Below are 20,468 nucleotides of genomic sequence, written 5' to 3'. Positions count from 1 at the left end.
GGAGAACATCTGTCAACAGAACCACATATGGAGAAAATCTTTTCAAAGAACCTGAACCAGAGGTGGAGAACATCTGTTGACAGATCCACAGGTGGAGAACATCTGTTAACAGAACCAGAGGTGGAGAACATCTGTTAACAGAACCAGAGTTGGAGAACATCTGTTAACAGATCCAGAGGTGGAGAACATCTGCTAACAGAACCTGAACCAGAGGTAGAGAATATCTGTTAACGGATCCATAGGTGGAAAACATCTGTTAAAATAACCAGAGGTGGAGAACATCTGTTAACAGAACCAGATCCAGAGGTCTGGAATATCTGTTGACAGAACCATAACCAGAGGTGGAGAACATATGTAAACAGATCCAGAGGTGGAGAACATCTGTTAACTGAACCAGATCTAGAGGTGGAGAACATCTGTTGACAGAACCTTAACCAGAGGTGGAGAATATCTGTGAACAGAACTAAAGGGGGAGAACATCTGTTAACAGATCCAGATGTGGAGAAAATCTGTTAACAGATCCAGAGGTGGAGAACATCTGTTGACAGAACCAGATCCAGAGGTGGACAACATCTGTTGACAGAACCAGAACTAGAGGTGGAGAACATCTGTTAACAGAACCAGAGGGGGAGAACATCTGTTAACAGATCTAGATGTGGAGAAAATCTTTTCACAGAACCTGAACCAGAGGTGGAGAACATCTGTTAACAGAACCAGATCCAGAGGTGGAGAACATCTGTTAACAGAACCAGATCCAGAGGTTGAGAACATCTGTTGACAGAACCTTAACCAGAGGGGGAGAACATCTATTAACAGATCCAGAGGTGGAGAACATCTGTTGACAGAACCAGAACTAGAGGTGGAGAACATCTGTTAACAGAACCAGAGGGGGAGAACATCTGTTAACAGATCCAGAGGTGGAGAACATCTGCTAACAGAACCTGAACCAGAGGTGGAGAACATCTGTTAACAGAACCAGATCCAGAGGTGGAGAACATCTGTTAACAGAACCAGATCCAGAGGTTGAGAACATCTGTTGACAGAACCTTAACCAGAGGGGGAGAACATCTATTAACAGATCCAGAGGTGGAGAACATCTGTTAACAGAACCAGATCCAGGGGTGGAGAACATCTGTTGACAGAATCTTAACCAGAGGTGGAGAACATCTGTTAACAGAATCAGAGGGGGAGAACATCTGTTAACAGATCCAGATGTGGAGAAAATCTTTTCACAGAACCTGAACCAGAGGTGGAGAACATCTGTTAACAGATCCAGAGGTGGAGAACATCTGGTAACAGAACCTGAACCACAGCTGGAGAACATCTGTTAACAGATCCAAAGGTGGAGAACATCTGCTAACAGAACCTGAACCAGAGGTGGAGAAAATCTGTCAAAATAACTAGAGGTGGAGAACATCTGTTAACAGTTCCAGAGGTGGAGAACATGTCAACAGATCCAGAGGTGGAGAACAGCTGTTAACAGAAACAGAGGTGGAGAACAGCTGTTAACAGAAACAGAGGTGGAGAACATCTGTTAACAGTTCCAGAGGTGGAGAACATGTCAACAGAAACAGAGGTGGAGAACATCTGTTAACAGAACCTTAACTATAGGTGGAGGAAATCCTTTAATAGATCCAGAGGTGGAGAACATCTGTCTCCACCAGTTTGTCCAGATGTTACTTTTACATATAACTCTTTTCTTCTAAGTTTTTTACCCTACAGAGTTTCCAAGTGATTCATATTTTATCCAAATTAAATGAAACCAGAATTAATTGTCAAGACGAATGTACCTCAAACATTAAAGAACATTAAATTATAAACTTCATTAATCCTCCTTGTTTCTGTATTAGATAAAAGTCTACAGTGTAGACATAACATAACAGTTTTTTTTTTTTTTTAAAGAATACATTTGTGTAAATTAAAGACAATAAATTATTTAGTTAATAAAATTACATTACACAACTTAAGTCAACATATTACAGGATGATTCGCTTCACATAAAATAAACATTACATTACAACACTGAAATCATTCTGTATAAATGAGACACTTCGTAGCTTAAAAACGACGACATATTTCATAGTTTAACAATACATTCAACATCTTATTCCTCCTATCTCATCACTAAAGCACACATTACAAAACGGGCTCATTGTTGTTTAACATGACAAGAACATTAAAGAACATAAACCATAAGAAGCTGAAACTTCTGAGTCAACAGTAATATGAAAAGTAAGCTCCTCCCACCTCCACACATCCAACCAATCACTGCATGAAGATTACTGGTTTCTAAAAGTTACAGAAGTGGTTAAAAACATGAACTAGTTCAAGATGCTTCTTGTGCTTCTTCTACATTAAAGTGATGCAACATGTCTGCTTCACGTGTGTAGCTTTGAATAAACGTGTGGTTATGTATCATATTAATGTCAACAATTTAGAGTTTAAAAATTTTAATGAATTATAAATTGACAGATAAATCTGCATTATCTACCCATAACATCAGTCTGAATGGAGAGCAGTGTGTTAGAGTCCTGCCAGCTGATTGGTTGGAGTCCTGCCAGCTGATTGGTTGGTGTCACGGAGGGAGTTTCTTAAATCAATCTCTATTTAAAACAGGATCTCAACATATTTTCCTCTGAAGTCACACTGAATGCTTAGTTTTCACTCTCGTCCACTGGGCAGAGTGAGAGACGTCTACTTGACAATAGAGACAGATAGAGCTATTTTAAATCAGTGTCCTTGACTGGAAATAGTAATCCTCTATCAGTGGGGGGCGGGGGGGGGGGGGCGGTGTTAAATCTCTGTGGTGAGCTGTACTATGAACAGATCGCACGTTCATTCTAATGTGCAGCAGCTGCAAGACACACCTTCAGGAGTTCAGGACACAACTGGGTTTTAAAAAACTTTCCTCAGCTCCTCCCAGAACTAACCTCAGCTCCTCCCAGACTGACCTCAGCTCCTCCCAGAACTAACCTCAGCTCCTCCCAGAATCAACCTTAGCTCCTCCCAGAACTGACCTCAGCTCCTCCCAGATTGACCTCAGCTCCTCCCAGAACTAACCTCAACTCCTCCCAGAATCAACCTCAGCTCCTCCCAGAACTGACCTCAGCACCTCCCAGATTGACTTCAGCTCCTCCCAGAACTAACCTCAGCTCCTCCCAGAACTAACCTCAGCTCCTCCCAGAATCAACCTCAGCTCCTCCCAGATTGACCTCAGCTCCTCCCAGAACTAACCTCAACTCCTCCCAGAATCAACCTCAGCTCCTCCCAGAACTGACCTCAGCTCCTCCCAGATTGACTTCAGCTCCTCCCAGAACTAACCTCAGCTCCTCCCAGAATCAACCTCAGCTCCTCCCAGATTGACCTCAGTTCCTCCCAGAACTAACCTCAGCTCCTCCCAGAATCAACCTCAGCTCCTCCCAGAACTGACCTCAGCTCCTCCCAGATTGACTTCAGCTCCTCCCAGAACTAACCTCAGCTCCTCCCAGAATCAACCTCAGCTCCTCCCAGAACTAACCTCAGCTCCTTCCAGATTGACCTCAGCTGCTTGTCGAACTGACCTTAGCTCCTCCCAGAACTGACCTTAGCTCCTCCCAGAACGACCTCAGCTCCTCCCAGAACTGACCTCAGGTCCTCCCAGAACTGACCTCAGCTCCTCCCAGACTGACCTCAGCTCCTCCCAGAACTGACCTCAGGTCCTCCTGCAGCTGTATGTCTACTGCTTTCATTATAATCTATATTTTCAAAAAAAATGTAAACCTGAAGATTAGAACGAACACATAAATTAGGAAATGTTTGTTTCATCAAACTTTACAATGTAAAAATTAAAGTAGCAGCAGCAGCAAGTGGACTTTCTGTACAGACTTGTTCTGCTCACATTATATTACCTGTTCTCAGGTAAAAGGATGTGACATCATGTTTCTGATGTGGGTCATAAATAAAACTGGATCAGAGTGATGACAGGCTCCAACAGTGGGGTGCAGCGATGCTACAGTTTGTAGTGATGAAACATTAATCATTTAAAACACAGTGACATAATTACTTACTAAAAGTCAACGTGAGAATCAACTGCAGATTACAGAGTAAACCTGTCTCACTGTTTCAGTCTGATGTTATTTCCACCTCCATCTGCTCTCGTACTCCATCCGTCCACCAGGTGTCCTCAGACTCCTCCTCCTGATGACAGTCATCTGACTCCCACACCCACCTCACCTATTTAAAATTTCCCAATCACACCCTGTGTATTAATAGCTGCGGCATAGGTCAGAACATCATGTGTGGGTCAGGTTGTAATAACTGTATTTTAACGAGGTAACTCCCGGTTCAACGCTGGACTTTCAGGGTTGTGACGGAGGTTTTCTTCATAAATCACCATGTTACCTTCCACTGTATAATTTAACAATAACAATATACAGCAAACATACTTACAAATACTTTAATTAAACAAAGAAGGAGATTACAATTCTGACCACGACTATAAAACAATAGTTTCCATAAACTCAGTTTTTACAAAGATTCATACTGATAGTCTTCATACATGCTCCCTTCAGATGGTGAATAAACAGATCATTTTTTATATCTCTTCAGGAGTGTGCAGCCTTGTCCTGGATCGCCGTGTGGATCTTTCTCAGGTTCTGTCGGACTCTGACGAACTCCATCAGCTGGGCATCTCCTTGGAGCTCCTCGTCCTGCTGCTTCTCCCTCTGACAGAAACAGAAATGCAAGAGTGACTCGTGGACCCTGACAGCTACTGAAGCTATATTTTTCATGTTTTGTTCATTTAACAAGTCTCATTTGAATAAAGAGATTAAAATCATTGCTGAACATCAGAAAAAGTTTTAAACTCAATGAATTACCTGAAACTGTTTTTGCTGCCGTCTGAGCAGGACATCCTGCAGAGGACTCCGACCCTGTCCTTCCTCGTCCCGGTCGCTCTGCACCTTCTTCCTCCTCTCCAGAACCTGCTGAAGCTCTGACCTGCTGCTCAGCGCCAGACCTCTTAAAGAGCAGCCGATATGATGGAGATGTCAGAGGACAACGCAAAGCAAAAAAAAAATACACTGATACATTTATCACAGATGCTGGCTTTAGAACTGAGCTGATAACAAGCTGGATGGTCCCTCTCCTCTTTAACCTGGAGGATGCAGCGTCCATGATTTCCAAACAGAATCTCAGATTGTGATCCATCAGACCTCAGGACAGTTTTCCACTTCACCTCAGTCCATCTTCAATGATCTCGGTCCAGAGAAGGCGGCGGTGTTTCTGGATCATGTTTCTATCTGGTTTCTTCTTTGGAGAGTTTTAACATCATTTGTGGACGCAGCGATGAACTGTGTTCACAGATGATGGCTTTCACAAGTGTTCCTGAGCCCATGCAGTGATTTCCACTCCAGAATAGTGTGTTTTTAATGCAGTGCTGCCTGAGGGCCCGAAGATCACCACCATCCAATATTGGTTTCCAGCCTTGTCCCTTGTGTTCAGAGATTTCTCCAGATTCTCTGAATCTTTTAATGATATTATGAACCCTAGATAACGGTGATGACAAATTATAAAACTAAACCGATTAAGCTGAGGATACTAACAAAAACACTTGGAATTCCCAGTGTTTTGTATTAAGTGACATTCAGATGAGATCACGAGATGCTAGATAATGTTTAAATTCTGGTAAACACTAAGTCCTGTTTGCATGTTGTAAACTGTGTGATCAGACTGACACAACACGGAGAGCCAGAGCTTTCACTAGAACAATGTGAGGTATCACAACAAGCCAGTGAAGCTGCTGGGTCAGTCCTCTTCATGCAGTGCAGTATCACTTTACAGAGCTGCATGCTTCCAGAGGCCTGAAGGACTGAAGGACTGCAGCAGCATGGAGAGACGGTGTTTGATTGCAGGTCTGTGAGAGTAACAACGAGACTCTCTCATGTATTCTTAATGAGAGCTGTTCAGTAGAACGAGAGAGGACGGCGGCAGCAGCAGGTGGATGTTAATGACCCACTCAGACAAAATACATTCAATCAGATTATCAAGAAAGGAATGATGTCTGTCTATACTTAAATCATTTGAGTATCGTGGTCTGTACCTACTTCTTGTGAGCTAGCAGCAGCTCCTTGTGAAGCTCGTTGTGAGTCCTGGTAGTTTTGACGGGGTTTGAATGACCTGAAGAGGCTTCAGCTTTGACTCCGTTATCTGACACAGAAATCACAATAAAGAAACGTGTAAAAAAAATCATGAAAGAACCGACAGAGAAGAATTTTAGCTGAATGAAGAAACTGTGTCACACTGCTCATCATGTTTTAAACAGGATACCTCTGTTATTGAAGGGCTGCAATCACAGACTGGATATAAAAGTATTCGTAGCTTCAGGTCTGAAAAATGGTTCTGATCCAGAAGTGTCTTCAGCTGCAATACCAGCCAGTGTCACTAGAGGTCGGCTCCAAAAAGCCTCCGGCTCCATAGACTCCCATTCAACTTCTCTCATCAAATCCAAAGTGAATAAAATGTGTCCATCAGTTATCTCGGTGTTGTTAGCTAAAGTCACTCCTTCTTATTAGTTTTCTGGAGGTCCATCTGAAAATAATCCCTCATTCATTAGAAAAGAAGATTCAAGAAGACCTGTTTTTGGGGGCGTGTCTGTTTGATTGACAGGCCTGTGGTGCAGTCAGGTTACAGCTATCGGTGGGCGGGACGTAGTATCGTCAGGTTTCCAATCAGATCAGTCAGGTCCATGGTTGCTGCTTGTCTCCAACTAGTAGCTCACCATCTGCTTTTGAATAGCTCGCTGAAGTGTCAAACAACATGCAGTGTTTACCACAAAAATACTTTATTTTGGTGGGTCGTCCAGGTATATTTCAGATCCACTTCAGCATTTTTCATATATTTATTTGTTAACCTGTCTGAGAAACCAACACTAACAATGCCACGGATTCATGAGTGGATGATCTCCCCTCACTTCCTCCACCTGTGTCTTCGGCACCATGTCAGTGCAGCAGAGGTGGAGCTCCGCCCAAAGTGAGAAACACAGAGATCAGAGGACAGCAACACAGTAGAGACTCTCACACAGAGCTGCAAATAAACAGTGCTCAGAAATGAGGTAATTAACATAAATACAATACTTTCAGCTGGACCGCAACAGAGGGGCGGAGCTATAAAGAAAGTGTGTCACTGAGTGAGTGAGAGATCAAAGTTACACCACAGGTCGGCTGAATGCAGCAACTTTTCAAATTAAAAGACTGAATGGATAACACATGCATGTGAACTACAGACGGAGCAAAAGGAAGTGATGTTGAAATGTAGACAGATAGAAAATATAACAATGTTATTACTTCCTCTACTTGTCCTAATTGTATTATGACAGTTGTGAGCTTCATTTATAGAAAACATAAAGAAATGCATACAGAAAATAACATGCACATGCTGTTGAATTGAAACTGCTCTGATACAAAATGTGTATGTTGAGTATCAGTTTGTTATTGTTCAAACAAAAGAAGCTGATTCAGCTGGTTTGGGTGGAGCTCAGCTATGTGGATAAATGTTATTAAACATGAGGAGCTCTCAGATACTTTCATTTTGTCGAAGTAGATCTGAGAGCTACTTTTAAAAAGTTGAAGACCGGTGATCTGGAGCATAAAAAAAAAAACCTCTTCTAAAAATAAAGCAGGCATTTAAATATATGATGTTCAACATAGATGTTTTCTAATCCGGTCTGCGGGAATAAAGATATTAAAGAAGTGTTACAGAGGTGTTGTTGTGTTTTCAGAGAACTGTAGTTGTGTTGTGACCTTACACGTTGAACTAACCTCTTCTAGAGCTGCTCCTCTGTGAGTGAGCGTTTGTCGCCCTGCCTCTGGAGGCCAGCTGAATCTCCACCTGAGTGTGGTTGTTGTTGGACAGTGACCCAGTGAGGGACATGGTGGACCGAGGGTTGAACGGCGGGGTGGGAGACAGAAGAGGGGCAGCAGAGGTGGATCTCAGTGCATTAACAGGCCTGATGGAGGATGTGCAGCTAGAGAGGAGCTCCGCCTCTGGCTGTAAACAGAAGGTGATGACAGAGTCAGAGGGAGACTGAAATCAGAGAGCAGAGATACAGTAGAGTGGAAACAGATAGCTGAAGCACACATGTATTATTGATGCTATCAGTTGGTAGAAACACATAAACGGGGGTGATAAGAAATGTTAAAGTGACACAGATTCAATTAAAAAAAACTACCAACCTGCTCACTGAACTAGAAAAGATGAGAGACGATGTAGAAGTAGAACATATAGAAACTGATGAAAGGTTTGTTCTATAACTAGAGTCTGAAAACTAAAACACAAATTCAGTTTACATGAAACTACAACCAGCTCTGAAGTTACTCTCTTTAAGACATGAAGAAATATTCAACAGCATGAAGATTTAATGTAAAACATGATACACACACTACTAGAATTAAACATGATGCAGACACAATGCAGCTCTGCTAATAGTAATGCAGTAATCTGTGGTAATTTGAAGCCGTGTGACAGCAGCTCTGATATTTCATATCTACAGTAAAGCCGAAACAGTTATGCAGAACCTACCTGAGTGGTTCTGGTCCTTCATGAGCGGCTGCGGTCTGCAAACATTAGCCATCGTGTGGAGCTGACAGACAGTGATACGGCTCAGCGTGGTGACACATGAGAGCCCTGAGCAGCGCTGCCCGCACTACCTGTTCACGACCTGTTCAATTACCTGTCCAGTCCTCACGACCTGTTCACGACTTGTTCACTACCTGTTCACGACCTGTTCAACGACCAGTCCAGTCCTCACGACCTGTTCACTCCCTGTTCACCACTTGTTCACTACCTGTTCACTACCTGTCCAGTCCTCACTATCTGTTCACTACCTGTTCACCACCTGTTCACTACCTGTTCACTACCTGTTCACCACCTGTTCACCACCTGTTCACTACCTGTCCAGTCCTCACGACCTGTTCACGACCTGTTCATGACCTGTCCAGTCCTCACTACCTGTTCACCACCTGTTCACCACCTGTTTACTATCTGTTCACTACCTGTTCACCACCTGTTCACCACCTGTTTACTATATGTTCACCACCTGTTCACCACCTGTTTACAATCTGTTCACTACCTGTTCACCACCTGTCCAGTCCTCACAACCTGTTCAATACCTGTTCACAACTTGTTCACTACCTGTTCACTACCTGTCCAGTCCTCACAACCTGTTCACGACCTGTTCACCACCTGTTTACTATCTGTTCACTACCTGTTCACCACCTGTTCACCACCTGTTTACTATCTGTTCACTACCTGTTCACCACCTGTTCACCACCTGTTCACTACCTGTCCAGTCCTCACGACCTGTTCATGACCTGTCCAGTCCTCACTACCTGTTCACCAACTGTTCACCACCTGTTCACCACCTGTTCACCACCTGTTCACCACCTGTTCACGACCTGTTCATGACCTGTCCAGTCCTCACTACCTGTTCACCACCTGTTCACCACCTGTTCACCACCTGTTCACCACCTGTTCACGACCTGTTCATGACCTGTCCAGTCCTCACTACCTGTTCACCAACTGTTCACCACCTGTTCACCACCTGTTCACCACCTGTTCACCACCTGTTCACTACCTGTTCACTACCTGTTCAACTACCTGTCCAGTCCTCACGACCTGTTCACTCCCTGTTCACCACTTGTTCACTACCTGTTCACTACCTGTCCAGTCCTCACGACCTGTTCACGACCTGTTCATGACCTTTCCAGTCCTCACTATCTGTTCACCACCTGTTCACCACCTGTTCACTACCTGTTCACCACCTGTTCACTACTTGTTCACCACCTGTTCACCACCTGTTCACCACCTGTTTACTATATGTTCACTACCTGTTCACCACCTGTTCACCACCTGTCCACCACCTGTTCATTACCTGTTCACCACCTGTTCACCACTTGTTCACCACCTGTTTACTATCTGTTCACTACCTGTTCACTACCTGTCCAGTCCTCACGACCTGTTCACAACCTGTCCATGACCTGTCCAGTCTTCACTATCTGTTCACTACCTGTTCACTACCTGTCCAGTCCTCACGACCTGTTCATGATCTGTCCAGTCCTCACCACCTGTTCACCACCTGTTCACCACCTGTTCACGACCTGTTCACAACCTGTCCATGACCTGTCCAGTCCTCACGACCTGTTCACTCCCTGTTCACCACTTGTTCACTACCTGTTCACTACCTGTCCAGTCCTCACGACCTGTTCACGACCTGTTCATGACCTGTCCAGTCCTCACTATCTGTTCACCACCTGTTCACTACCTGTTCACTACCTGTTCACCACCTGTTCACCACCTGTTCAGCACCTGTTTACTATATGTTTACTACCTGTTCACCACCTGTTCACCACCTGTCCACCACCTGTTCATTACCTGTTCACCACCTGTTCACCACTTGTTCACCACCTGTTCACGACCTGTTCATGACCTGTCCAGTCCTCACTACCTGTTCACCAACTGTTCACCACCTGTTCACCACCTGTTCACCACCTGTTCACCACCTGTTCACTACCTGTTCACTACCTGTTCAACTACCTGTCCAGTCCTCACGACCTGTTCACTCCCTGTTCACCACTTGTTCACTACCTGTTCACTACCTGTCCAGTCCTCACGACCTGTTCACGACCTGTTCATGACCTTTCCAGTCCTCACTATCTGTTCACCACCTGTTCACCACCTGTTCACTACCTGTTCACCACCTGTTCACTACTTGTTCACCACCTGTTCACCACCTGTTCACCACCTGTTTACTATATGTTCACTACCTGTTCACCACCTGTTCACCACCTGTCCACCACCTGTTCATTACCTGTTCACCACCTGTTCACCACTTGTTCACCACCTGTTTACTATCTGTTCACTACCTGTTCACTACCCGTCCAGTCCTCACGACCTGTTCACAACCTGTCCATGACCTGTCCAGTCTTCACTATCTGTTCACTACCTGTTCACTACCTGTCCAGTCCTCACGACCTGTTCATGATCTGTCCAGTCCTCACCACCTGTTCACCACCTGTTCACCACCTGTTCACGACCTGTTCACAACCTGTCCATGACCTGTCCAGTCCTCACGACCTGTTCACTCCCTGTTCACCACTTGTTCACTACCTGTTCACTACCTGTCCAGTCCTCACGACCTGTTCACGACCTGTTCATGACCTGTCCAGTCCTCACTATCTGTTCACCACCTGTTCACTACCTGTTCACTACCTGTTCACCACCTGTTCACCACCTGTTCACCACCTGTTTACTATATGTTTACTACCTGTCCACTACCTGTTCACTACCTGTCCAGTCCACAATTCCTGTTCACTACCTGTCCAGTCTTCACGACCTGTTCACGACCTGTTCATGACCTGTCCAGTCCTCACTATCTGTTCACCACCTGTTCACTACCTGTTCACTACCTGTTCACCACCTGTTCACCACCTGTTCACCACCTGTTTACTATATGTTTACTACCTGTCCACTACCTGTCCACTACCTGTCCAGTCCACAATTCCTGTTCACTACCTGTCCAGTCCTCACTACCTGTAGGTAGTGTGTATATATATATATATATATGTCCACAGAAGAATAGGTTATTAAGTCATAAACACAGAGAGGGAATCCAAATAGGATGATATCACCAGTGAGATATCCGTGAGGACTGATGTGTTCCTGTCTGTTACTCTGCTGTCAGATGTGATAACGGACAGACTGGATCAGGACGTCACTGAGAGCCACACAGTCTGGACATCTGACAGGACAAATCAGAAAGTCCTTGTTACACGTCACAGATTCATCATGTCTTTGGTCCACAAACACAACATGGAGAACATCAAAGATAAACCTTTACATAACGCTTGTCAAACTTCAATTCTCACATCAGATTGAGAGTTACTTGTTCTTTTTTTTTTAAATAATTTTTCATTTCTGCAGGTTGTTTTTCATCACCTTATGGGATATTTGATATTATAATATCCAGTTTGGACAGTGAAACAAACAGCAGTCTATTAGGTCAGTTTTATTTTCATCCATCTGTCCATTAACACTCCTCCTCATATCACTGCCTCCTTTGCTGTATAAGCAGATGAAATAGATGAAAAACTTAATATTTTATAACTACTGGAAATACATTTTTCAGTCACAGAAGAAGCTGTTAATGATAAATCAGCTGTGAAAAGGCAACCAATATTATAAATAACTCCTCACTGTTACTATGAGATCCGCTGCCCAATGAAGGAAGAGGTTCAATGATAGAAGACTGAAACCTGCATCTTATAAACATGGACAGTAATTAAATATCAAAGTGGAAAAAGAACACTCGCCAACACATTATATTTAATTTATCTGAAGCTTTTATCCAAAGCTACTTACAATAAGTTCATTTCAACATGAGGGTACAAAACCAGAACAACAAGAATCAAGAAAATATCATTTCTTCCAGAAAGCCAAACTACAAAGTTCTATCAGTAAGTTCTATTTTAAGATACTAAAGTTCTACTGTTCAAGGTAAAGTCTGAAGAGGTGTGTTTTTAGTTTGTGGTGGAAGATGTTCAGAGTTTCCGGTGTCCTGATGTCGTTGGGGAGTTCATTCTACCATTTAGGAGCCAGGACAGAGGAGGAGGAGGAGGAGGAGGAGGAGGAGGAGGAAGAGGAGGAGCGGAGGAGTGTGAGTGAATCTAGGAGGTTAAAGACCAGTCAAGCTGCTGCATTCTGGATGAGCTGCAGAGGTCAGATAGTACTAACATGTAGACCTGCCAGGAGGGAGCTACAGTAGTCTAGACATGAGATGACCAGAACCTGGACCAGAACCTGGACCAGAACCTGCACCTCCTTCTGAGTGAGAAGAGGACGTATTCTCCTGATGTTGTGCAGCATGTATCTACAGGAACGTGTTGTTGCAGTGATGTTGGCAGTAAGAGAGAGTTGACTGTCGAGTGTCTCTGAGGTTCTTATCAGTCAGGGTCGGGATAACAGAGTTGTTGAAGGTAGTAGTCAGGTCGAGGGTGGGACAGTCTTTCCCTGGAAGGAAGAGCAGTTCGGTCTTGTGGAGGTTGATTTCCAGGTGGTGTGAGGACATCCACTGAGAGATGTCAGTCAGACAGGCAGAGATTCATGCTGCTACCTGTGTTTCAGATCTGGAAAAGAGAGGATCAGTTGGGTGTCATCAGCATAGCTGTGGTAGGAAAAGACATGCGAGTGAAGGACAGAGCCGAGAGAGTCGGTGTAGAGAGAAGAGGAGGGGACCCGGGACGGAGCCTTGAGGGACACCAGTAGTGAGAGGACAAGGTTCAGACACAGATCCTCTCCAAGTTCCCCGGTAGGTGAGGTCGTTGAGGTAGGATGAGAACAGGGAGAGAGCAGAGCCTGAGACACCGAGGTCCTGAAGGAGGAAAGAAGGATCTGGTGGTTCACTGTGTCTAATGCAGCAGAAGGTCTAGAAGGATCAGGACATAGGACAGAGAGGCTGCTCTAGCAGTGTGAAGCTGCTCAGAGACAGAAGGAGGACCGTCTCTGTTGAGTGGTCTGTTGAAACCAGACTGGTGGTCAAGAAGGTTATTATGGTGGAGATAGGAGGAGAGTTGGTTAAAGATAGCTCGCTCCAGAGTTTTAGAAAGAAAGGGAAGAAGAGAGACGGTCTGTAGTTGTTTACTTCAGATGGGTTGAGGGGGGGTTTCTTCAGGAGAGGGTTCACTCTCCTTCAGAGAGTTCAGGAAACAGACCGTTGACAGAGAAGTGGTGATGAGATGGAGAGAAAAGGAAGAAGGTCTGGAGCAATACACTGGATAATGTGAGATGGGATGGGGAGGGGGGGGAGGTTACCAAGGTAACAACTTGATTGGGAGACAGGAGGGGGTGAAAGAGGAAAGTGAAGGGGATGAAGATGAAGATGATGGTTTGGTAGAAAGAGCTTTTAGTTGCAGAGATAGAGGAGAGGAGAAAGGAGGAGGGAGAGAGGAGGGAGAGAGGGAGTGAATGTTGTGACGGACAGGTCCAGAGTCTGTTGATGTGGTCAGGTTGTCAGTTAGAGAGAGTCAGAGATAAAGAAGTGGTCGGAGACATGAAGTGGAGTTACAGTGAGGTTAGATGTGGAGCAGTTTGTGGTGAAATATAGTCCAGGTGGTTCCAACCTTTGTGAGGAGGAGGGGAAGGACTGAGGGAGACAGCAAAGGAAGACAGGAAGAGCACATGGTCAGATGACTTCTCAGTCTGGATGTTAAAGTCACCCAGAAGGACAAGTGGAGGACCATTTTCTGGGACGTTTGACAGGAGGACGTCTAATTTGTCCAATAAATCTCCCAAAGGACCTGGAGGACGGTAGAGGACAACAATGTTTAATTGGACCGGATGAGTAACTGTCACAGCATGAAACTCAAGAGACAGTGAGGTAGGAAGTGGAAGTGGGTAAAGAGGAAACCTCCATTTAGGGAGATGAGTAGACCTGTAACCCCCTCCCGCCCTCCTCCCCCCACCAGGAGGTCTGGGGGTGTGGCTGAAGGAGAAGACAGAGGAGAGAGCAGCAGAGTGGATGTTGTCCGGTGTGATCCAGGTCTCAGTGAGACCAAGGAAGTCCAGAGATGAAGTCTGTCTTCAGCTGACTGTCAGTTCCAGAGTCCTCCTGTGACGAGGTGTTGGGTATGAGTGGAACGGGTGGGACAGATAACAGAGGAAAGGTTACGGTGTTGGTGTGAACGAGTGAGAGACCTGTAGTATCTATGAGTAGATATACGCACAGGGACGGAAAGTACACACATATTCAGATAGTAGTAGTTATACTCAGCGTCCCCCGAAGACTCCAACAAAAGACTCCTTTGTCTTTATCCTCCGAGTCTTCACAGACGCTGAAGCTAATGCTTCAAACAATTCCTGGTTTTTACACCAGAGTTGACGATGGTTGGATACAGCTGTGCTGACCACACCCCCTGCTCATTAGCCCTTCAGGCACGAGGTGGCTAAATGGCCAGAAAAAGAAACTCAGCAGAGTTCAAAACAAGATAAACTTTCACACAATCTTCTAAATTGCCAAAAACTGATTATGGACAAAGTCTATTTGCCTCAAAGGTAGAAAGTGAAATAGAACTTAGTCTTAAATAGAATTGGAATAAAAGTCCAGCACTTTAACTCTAACTGGTTCTCTTCAACTCTCAGTCACTTGAGTGAAAAAAAAAATCCCAGCTCATACAATTCAAGGTAAGAAAAAAAACAGTACAAGCTAGCAATCTAGTTGACCTAAGACAGCAGGTACAATAGTAATATACCAGAGAAGCTTATTTAAAGAATATACTTTGCCTAAATCCAAGTAACTCCAGTTGTATGAAACCCCAGAAGTCCAAAAGCACACTCCTACAATACAATGAAATCAGGAGCTGGAACCATGTTAAGGAGTGAACAGAAGTAAATTATTCACACCTAAAGCTCCAGATGCAACTCGTTTATTAGCAACACTGATGAAGTACAAAGTGCTCCAAACATCACTGATGGTGTGGTGTTCGTAAGTAAACTGATGTGTGTTAATAAATAAACTGATGTTGAGGTGTTAATAAATAAACTGATGTCATGGTGTTAATAAATAAACTGATGTCGTTTTTTAATACATAAACTGATGTGGTTTTAATAAATGAACTGATGTTGTGGTGTTAGCAATTAAACGGATGTTGTTAATAAATAAACTCATATTGTATCAATAAATAAACTGATGTTGTGTTGATAAATAAACTGATGTGTGTTAATAAATTAACTGATGTCGTGGTGTTAATAAATAAACTGATGTCGTGGTGTTGATAAATAAACTGATGTCGTGGTGTTAATAAATAAACTGATGTCGTGTTTTAATAAATAAACTGATGTTGTTGTGTTGATAAATAAACTGATGTTGTGTTGATAAATAAACTGATGTTGTGTGTTAATAAATTAACTGATGTCATGGTGTTAATAAATAAACTGATGTCGTGGTGTTAATAAATGAACTGATGTGTGTTAATGTTGAGTGTTAATAAATAAACTGATGTTTTGGTGTTAATAAATAAACTGCTGTTGTGGTGTTAGTAATTAAACAGATGTTGTTAATAAATAAACTGATGTTTTGGTGTTAATAAATGAACTGTTGTTGTCTGTTAATAAATAAACTGATGTTGTGGTGTTAATAAATAAACTGTTGTCGTGGTGTTAATAAATAAACTGCTGTTGTGGTGTTAGTAATTAAACAGATCTTGTTAATAAATAAACTGATGTCATGGTGTTAATAAATAAAGTTATGTTGTGTTAATAAATAAACTGATGTTGTAGTGTTAATAAATAAACTGATGCTGCGTTAATAAATAAACTGACGCGTGTTAATGTTGTGTGATAATAAATAAATTGATGTTGAGGTGTTAATAAATAAACTGATGTCATGGTGTTAATAAATGAACTTATTTTGTCTGTTAATGAATAAACTGATGTGTGTTAATAAATAAACTGATGTTGAGGTGTTAATAAATAAAGTTATGTTGTGTTAACAAATAAACTGACGTGTGTTAATGTTGTGTGATAATAAATAAATTGATGTTTTGGTGTTAATAAATAAACTGATGTGGAGGTGTTAATAAATAAACTGATGTCATGGTGTTAATAAATAAACTGATGTCGTGGTGTTAATAAATAAACTGATGTTGTGGTGTTACTAAATAAACTGATGTTGTGTGCTAATAAATAAACTGATGTTGTGTTAATAAATAAACTGATGTGAGTTAATAAATAAACTGATGTTGTTGTGTTGATAAATAAAATGATGTTGTGTTGATAAATAAACTGATGTTGTGTGTTAATAAATTAACTGATGTCATGGTGTTAATAAATAAACTGATGTCGTGGTGTTAATAAATAAACTGATGTCGTGTTTTAATAAATAAACTGATGTTGTGGTGTTAATAAATGAACTGATGTGTGTTAATGTTGAGTGTTAATAAATAAACTGATGTTTTGGTGTTAATAAATAAACTGCTGTTGTGGTGTTAGTAATTAAACAGATGTTGTTAATAAATAAACTGATGTTTTGGTGTTAATAAATGAACTGTTGTTGTCTGTTAATAAATAAACTGATGTTGTGGTGTTAATAAATAAACTGTTGTCGTGGTGTTAATAAATAAACTGCTGTTGTGGTGTTAGTAATTAAACAGATCTTGTTAATAAATAAACTGATGTTTTGGTGTTAATAAATAAACTGATGTCATGGTGTTAATAAATAAAGTTATGTTGTGTTAATAAATAAACTGATGTTGTAGTGTTAATAAATAAACTGATGCTGCGTTAATAAATAAACTGACGCGTGTTAATGTTGTGTGATAATAAATAAATTGATGTTGAGGTGTTAATAAATAAACTGATGTCATGGTGTTAATAAATGAACTGTTGTTGTCTGTTAATAAATAAACTGATGTTGTGGTGTTAATAAATAAACTGTTGTCGTGGTGTTAATAAATAAACTGCTGTTGTGGTGTTAGTAATTAAACAGATCTTGTTAATAAATAAACTGATGTCGTGTTTTAATAAATAAACTGATGTTGTTGTGTTGATAAATAAACTGATGTTGTGTTGATAAATAAACTGATGTTGTGTGTTAATAAATTAACTGATGTCATGGTGTTAATAAATAAACTGATGTCGTGGTGTTCATAAATAAACTGATGTCGTGTTTTAATAAATAAACTGATGTTGTGGTGTTAATAAATGAACTGATGTGTGTTAATGTTGAGTGTTAATAAATAAACTGATGTTTTGGTGTTAATAAATGAACTGTTGTTGTCTGTTAATAAATAAACTGATGTTGTGGTGTTAATAAATAAACTGTTGTCGTGGTGTTAATAAATAAACTGCTGTTGTGGTGTTAGTAATTAAACAGATCTTGTTAATAAATAAACTGATGTCATGGTGTTAATAAATAAAGTTATGTTGTGTTAATAAATAAACTGATGTTGTAGTGTTAATAAATAAACTGATGCTGCGTTAATAAATAAACTGACGCGTGTTAATGTTGTGTGATAATAAATAAATTGATGTTGAGGTGTTAATAAATAAACTGATGTCATGGTGTTAATAAATGAACTTATTTTGTCTGTTAATGAATAAACTGATGTGTGTTAATAAATAAACTGATGTTGAGGTGTTAATAAATAAAGTTATGTTGTGTTAACAAATAAACTGACGTGTGTTAATGTTGTGTGATAATAAATAAATTCATGTTTTGGTGTTAATAAATAAACTGATGTGGAGGTGTTAATAAATAAACTGATGTCATGGTGTTAATAAATAAACTGATGTCGTGGTGTTAATAAATAAACTGATGTTGTGGTGTTACTAAATAAACTGATGTTTTGTGCTAATAAATAAACTGATGTTGTGTTAATAAATAAACTGATGTGAGTTAATAAATAAACTGATGTTGTTGTGTTGATAAATAAAATGATGTTGTGTTGATAAATAAACTGATGTTGTGTGTTAATAAATTAACTGATGTCATGGTGTTAATAAATAAACTGATGTCGTGGTGTTAATAAATAAACTGATGTCGTGTTTTAATAAATAAACTGATGTTGTGGTGTTAATAAATGAACTGATGTGTGTTAATGTTGAGTGTTAATAAATAAACTGATGTTTTGGTGTTAATAAATAAACTGCTGTTGTGGTGTTAGTAATTAAACAGATGTTGTTAATAAATAAACTGATGTTTTGGTGTTAATAAATGAACTGTTGTTGTCTGTTAATAAATAAACTGATGTTGTGGTGTTAATAAATAAACTGTTGTCGTGGTGTTAATAAATAAACTGCTGTTGTGGTGTTAGTAATTAAACAGATCTTGTTAATAAATAAACTGATGTCATGGTGTTAATAAATAAACTGTTGTTGTCTGTTAATAAATAAACTGATGTTGTGGTGTTAATAAATAAACTGTTGTCGTGGTGTTAATAAATAAACTGCTGTTGTGGTGTTAGTAATTAAACAGATCTTGTTAATAAATAAACTGATGTTTTGGTGTTAATAAATAAACTGATGTCATGGTGTTAATAAATAAAGTTATGTTGTGTTAATAAATAAACTGATGTTGTAGTGTTAATAAATAAACTGATGCTGCGTTAATAAATAAACTGACGCGTGTTAATGTTGTGTGATAATAAATAAATTGATGTTGAGGTGTTAATAAATAAACTGATGTCATGGTGTTAATAAATGAACTTATTTTGTCTGTTAATGAATAAACTGATGTGTGTTAATAAATAAACTGATGTTGAGGTGTTAATAAATAAAGTTATGTTGTGTTAACAAATAAACTGACGTGTGTTAATGTTGTGTGATAATAAATAAATTGATGTTTTGGTGTTAATAAATAAACTGATGTGGAGGTGTTAATAAATAAACTGATGTCATGGTGTTAATAAATAAACTGATGTCGTGGTGTTAATAAATAAACTGATGTTGTGGTGTTACTAAATAAACTGATGTTGTGTGCTAATAAATAAACTGATGTTGTGTTAATAAATAAACTGATGCGAGTTAATAAATAAACTGATGTTGTGTTATGAAATAAACTGATATTCTGTTTTAATAAATGAACTGATGTCATGGTGTTAATAAATGAACTTATTTTGTCTGTTAATAAATTAACTGATGTTGTGTTAATAAATAAACTGGTGTTGTGTGTTAATAATTCAACTGATGTGTGTTAATAATTAAACTGATGTTAAGGTGTTAATAAATTAACTGATGTTTTGGTGTTAATAAATGAACTGATGTTGTCTGTTAATAAATAAACTGATGTTGTAGTGTTAATAAATAAACTGATGTTGCGTTAATAAATAAACTGACATGTGTTAATGTTGCGTGATAATAAATAAATTGATGTTTTGGTGTTAATAAATAAACTGATGTCATGGTGTTAACACATAAACTGATGTTGAGGTGTTAATAAATAAACCGATATTTTGTTTTAATAAATAAACTGATGTTGAGGTGTTAATAAATAAACTGATATTTTGTTTTAATAAATAAACTGATGTTGGGGTGTTAATAAATAAACTGATGTTGCGTTAATAAATAAACTGATGTGTGTTAATGTTGCGTGATAATAAATAAATTGATGTTTTGGTGTTAATAAATAAACTGATGTCATGGTTTTAATAAATAAACTGATGTTGAGGTGTTAATAATTAAACTGATATTTTGTTTTAATAAATAAACTGATGTTGGGGTGTTAATAAATAAACTGATGTCATGGTGTTTATAAATAAACTGATGTCCTGGTGTTAGTAAATAAATTCCATCGGGAGTTTTGAGAGTGAATGATTTACTTGTCAGTCATTAGGACTCGCAAATGGTTTTCTCTTTATCTGTCATTTAATCAGAATTAATTTGAAGTTATTAACCAGAGCGTTTATTTATATTTTTATATATTTTCTGAGATCGGCTGCTGCATC

The 20,468-nt window shown here is 40.1% G+C and overlaps 1 protein-coding gene across 1 annotated transcript; it reads right to left on the bottom strand.

Moving 5' to 3' along the window:
• Nucleotides 1-4,583: 4,583 nt before the first annotated feature.
• LOC138192086 (uncharacterized) lies at nt 4,584-8,608 on the bottom strand. The gene is made up of 5 exons (XM_069139267.1): nt 8,557-8,608; nt 7,797-8,021; nt 6,084-6,186; nt 4,857-4,998; nt 4,584-4,703 (listed from the first exon to the last, which is right to left on the bottom strand). The coding sequence occupies exons 1-5, from the start codon at nt 8,606-8,608 to the stop codon at nt 4,584-4,586; spliced, it is 642 nt and encodes a 213-aa protein (XP_068995368.1).
• Between the last annotated feature and the right edge of the window lie 11,860 nt (nt 8,609-20,468).

The sequence above is a fragment of the Embiotoca jacksoni genome, unplaced genomic scaffold (genome assembly GCF_022577435.1).
Source record: "Embiotoca jacksoni isolate LCO1_2020_lvr unplaced genomic scaffold, fEmbJac1.0.p SCAF_80, whole genome shotgun sequence".
NCBI lineage: Eukaryota > Metazoa > Chordata > Actinopteri > Embiotocidae > Embiotoca > Embiotoca jacksoni.
This window is presented reverse-complemented; position numbering and strand designations above follow the sequence as displayed.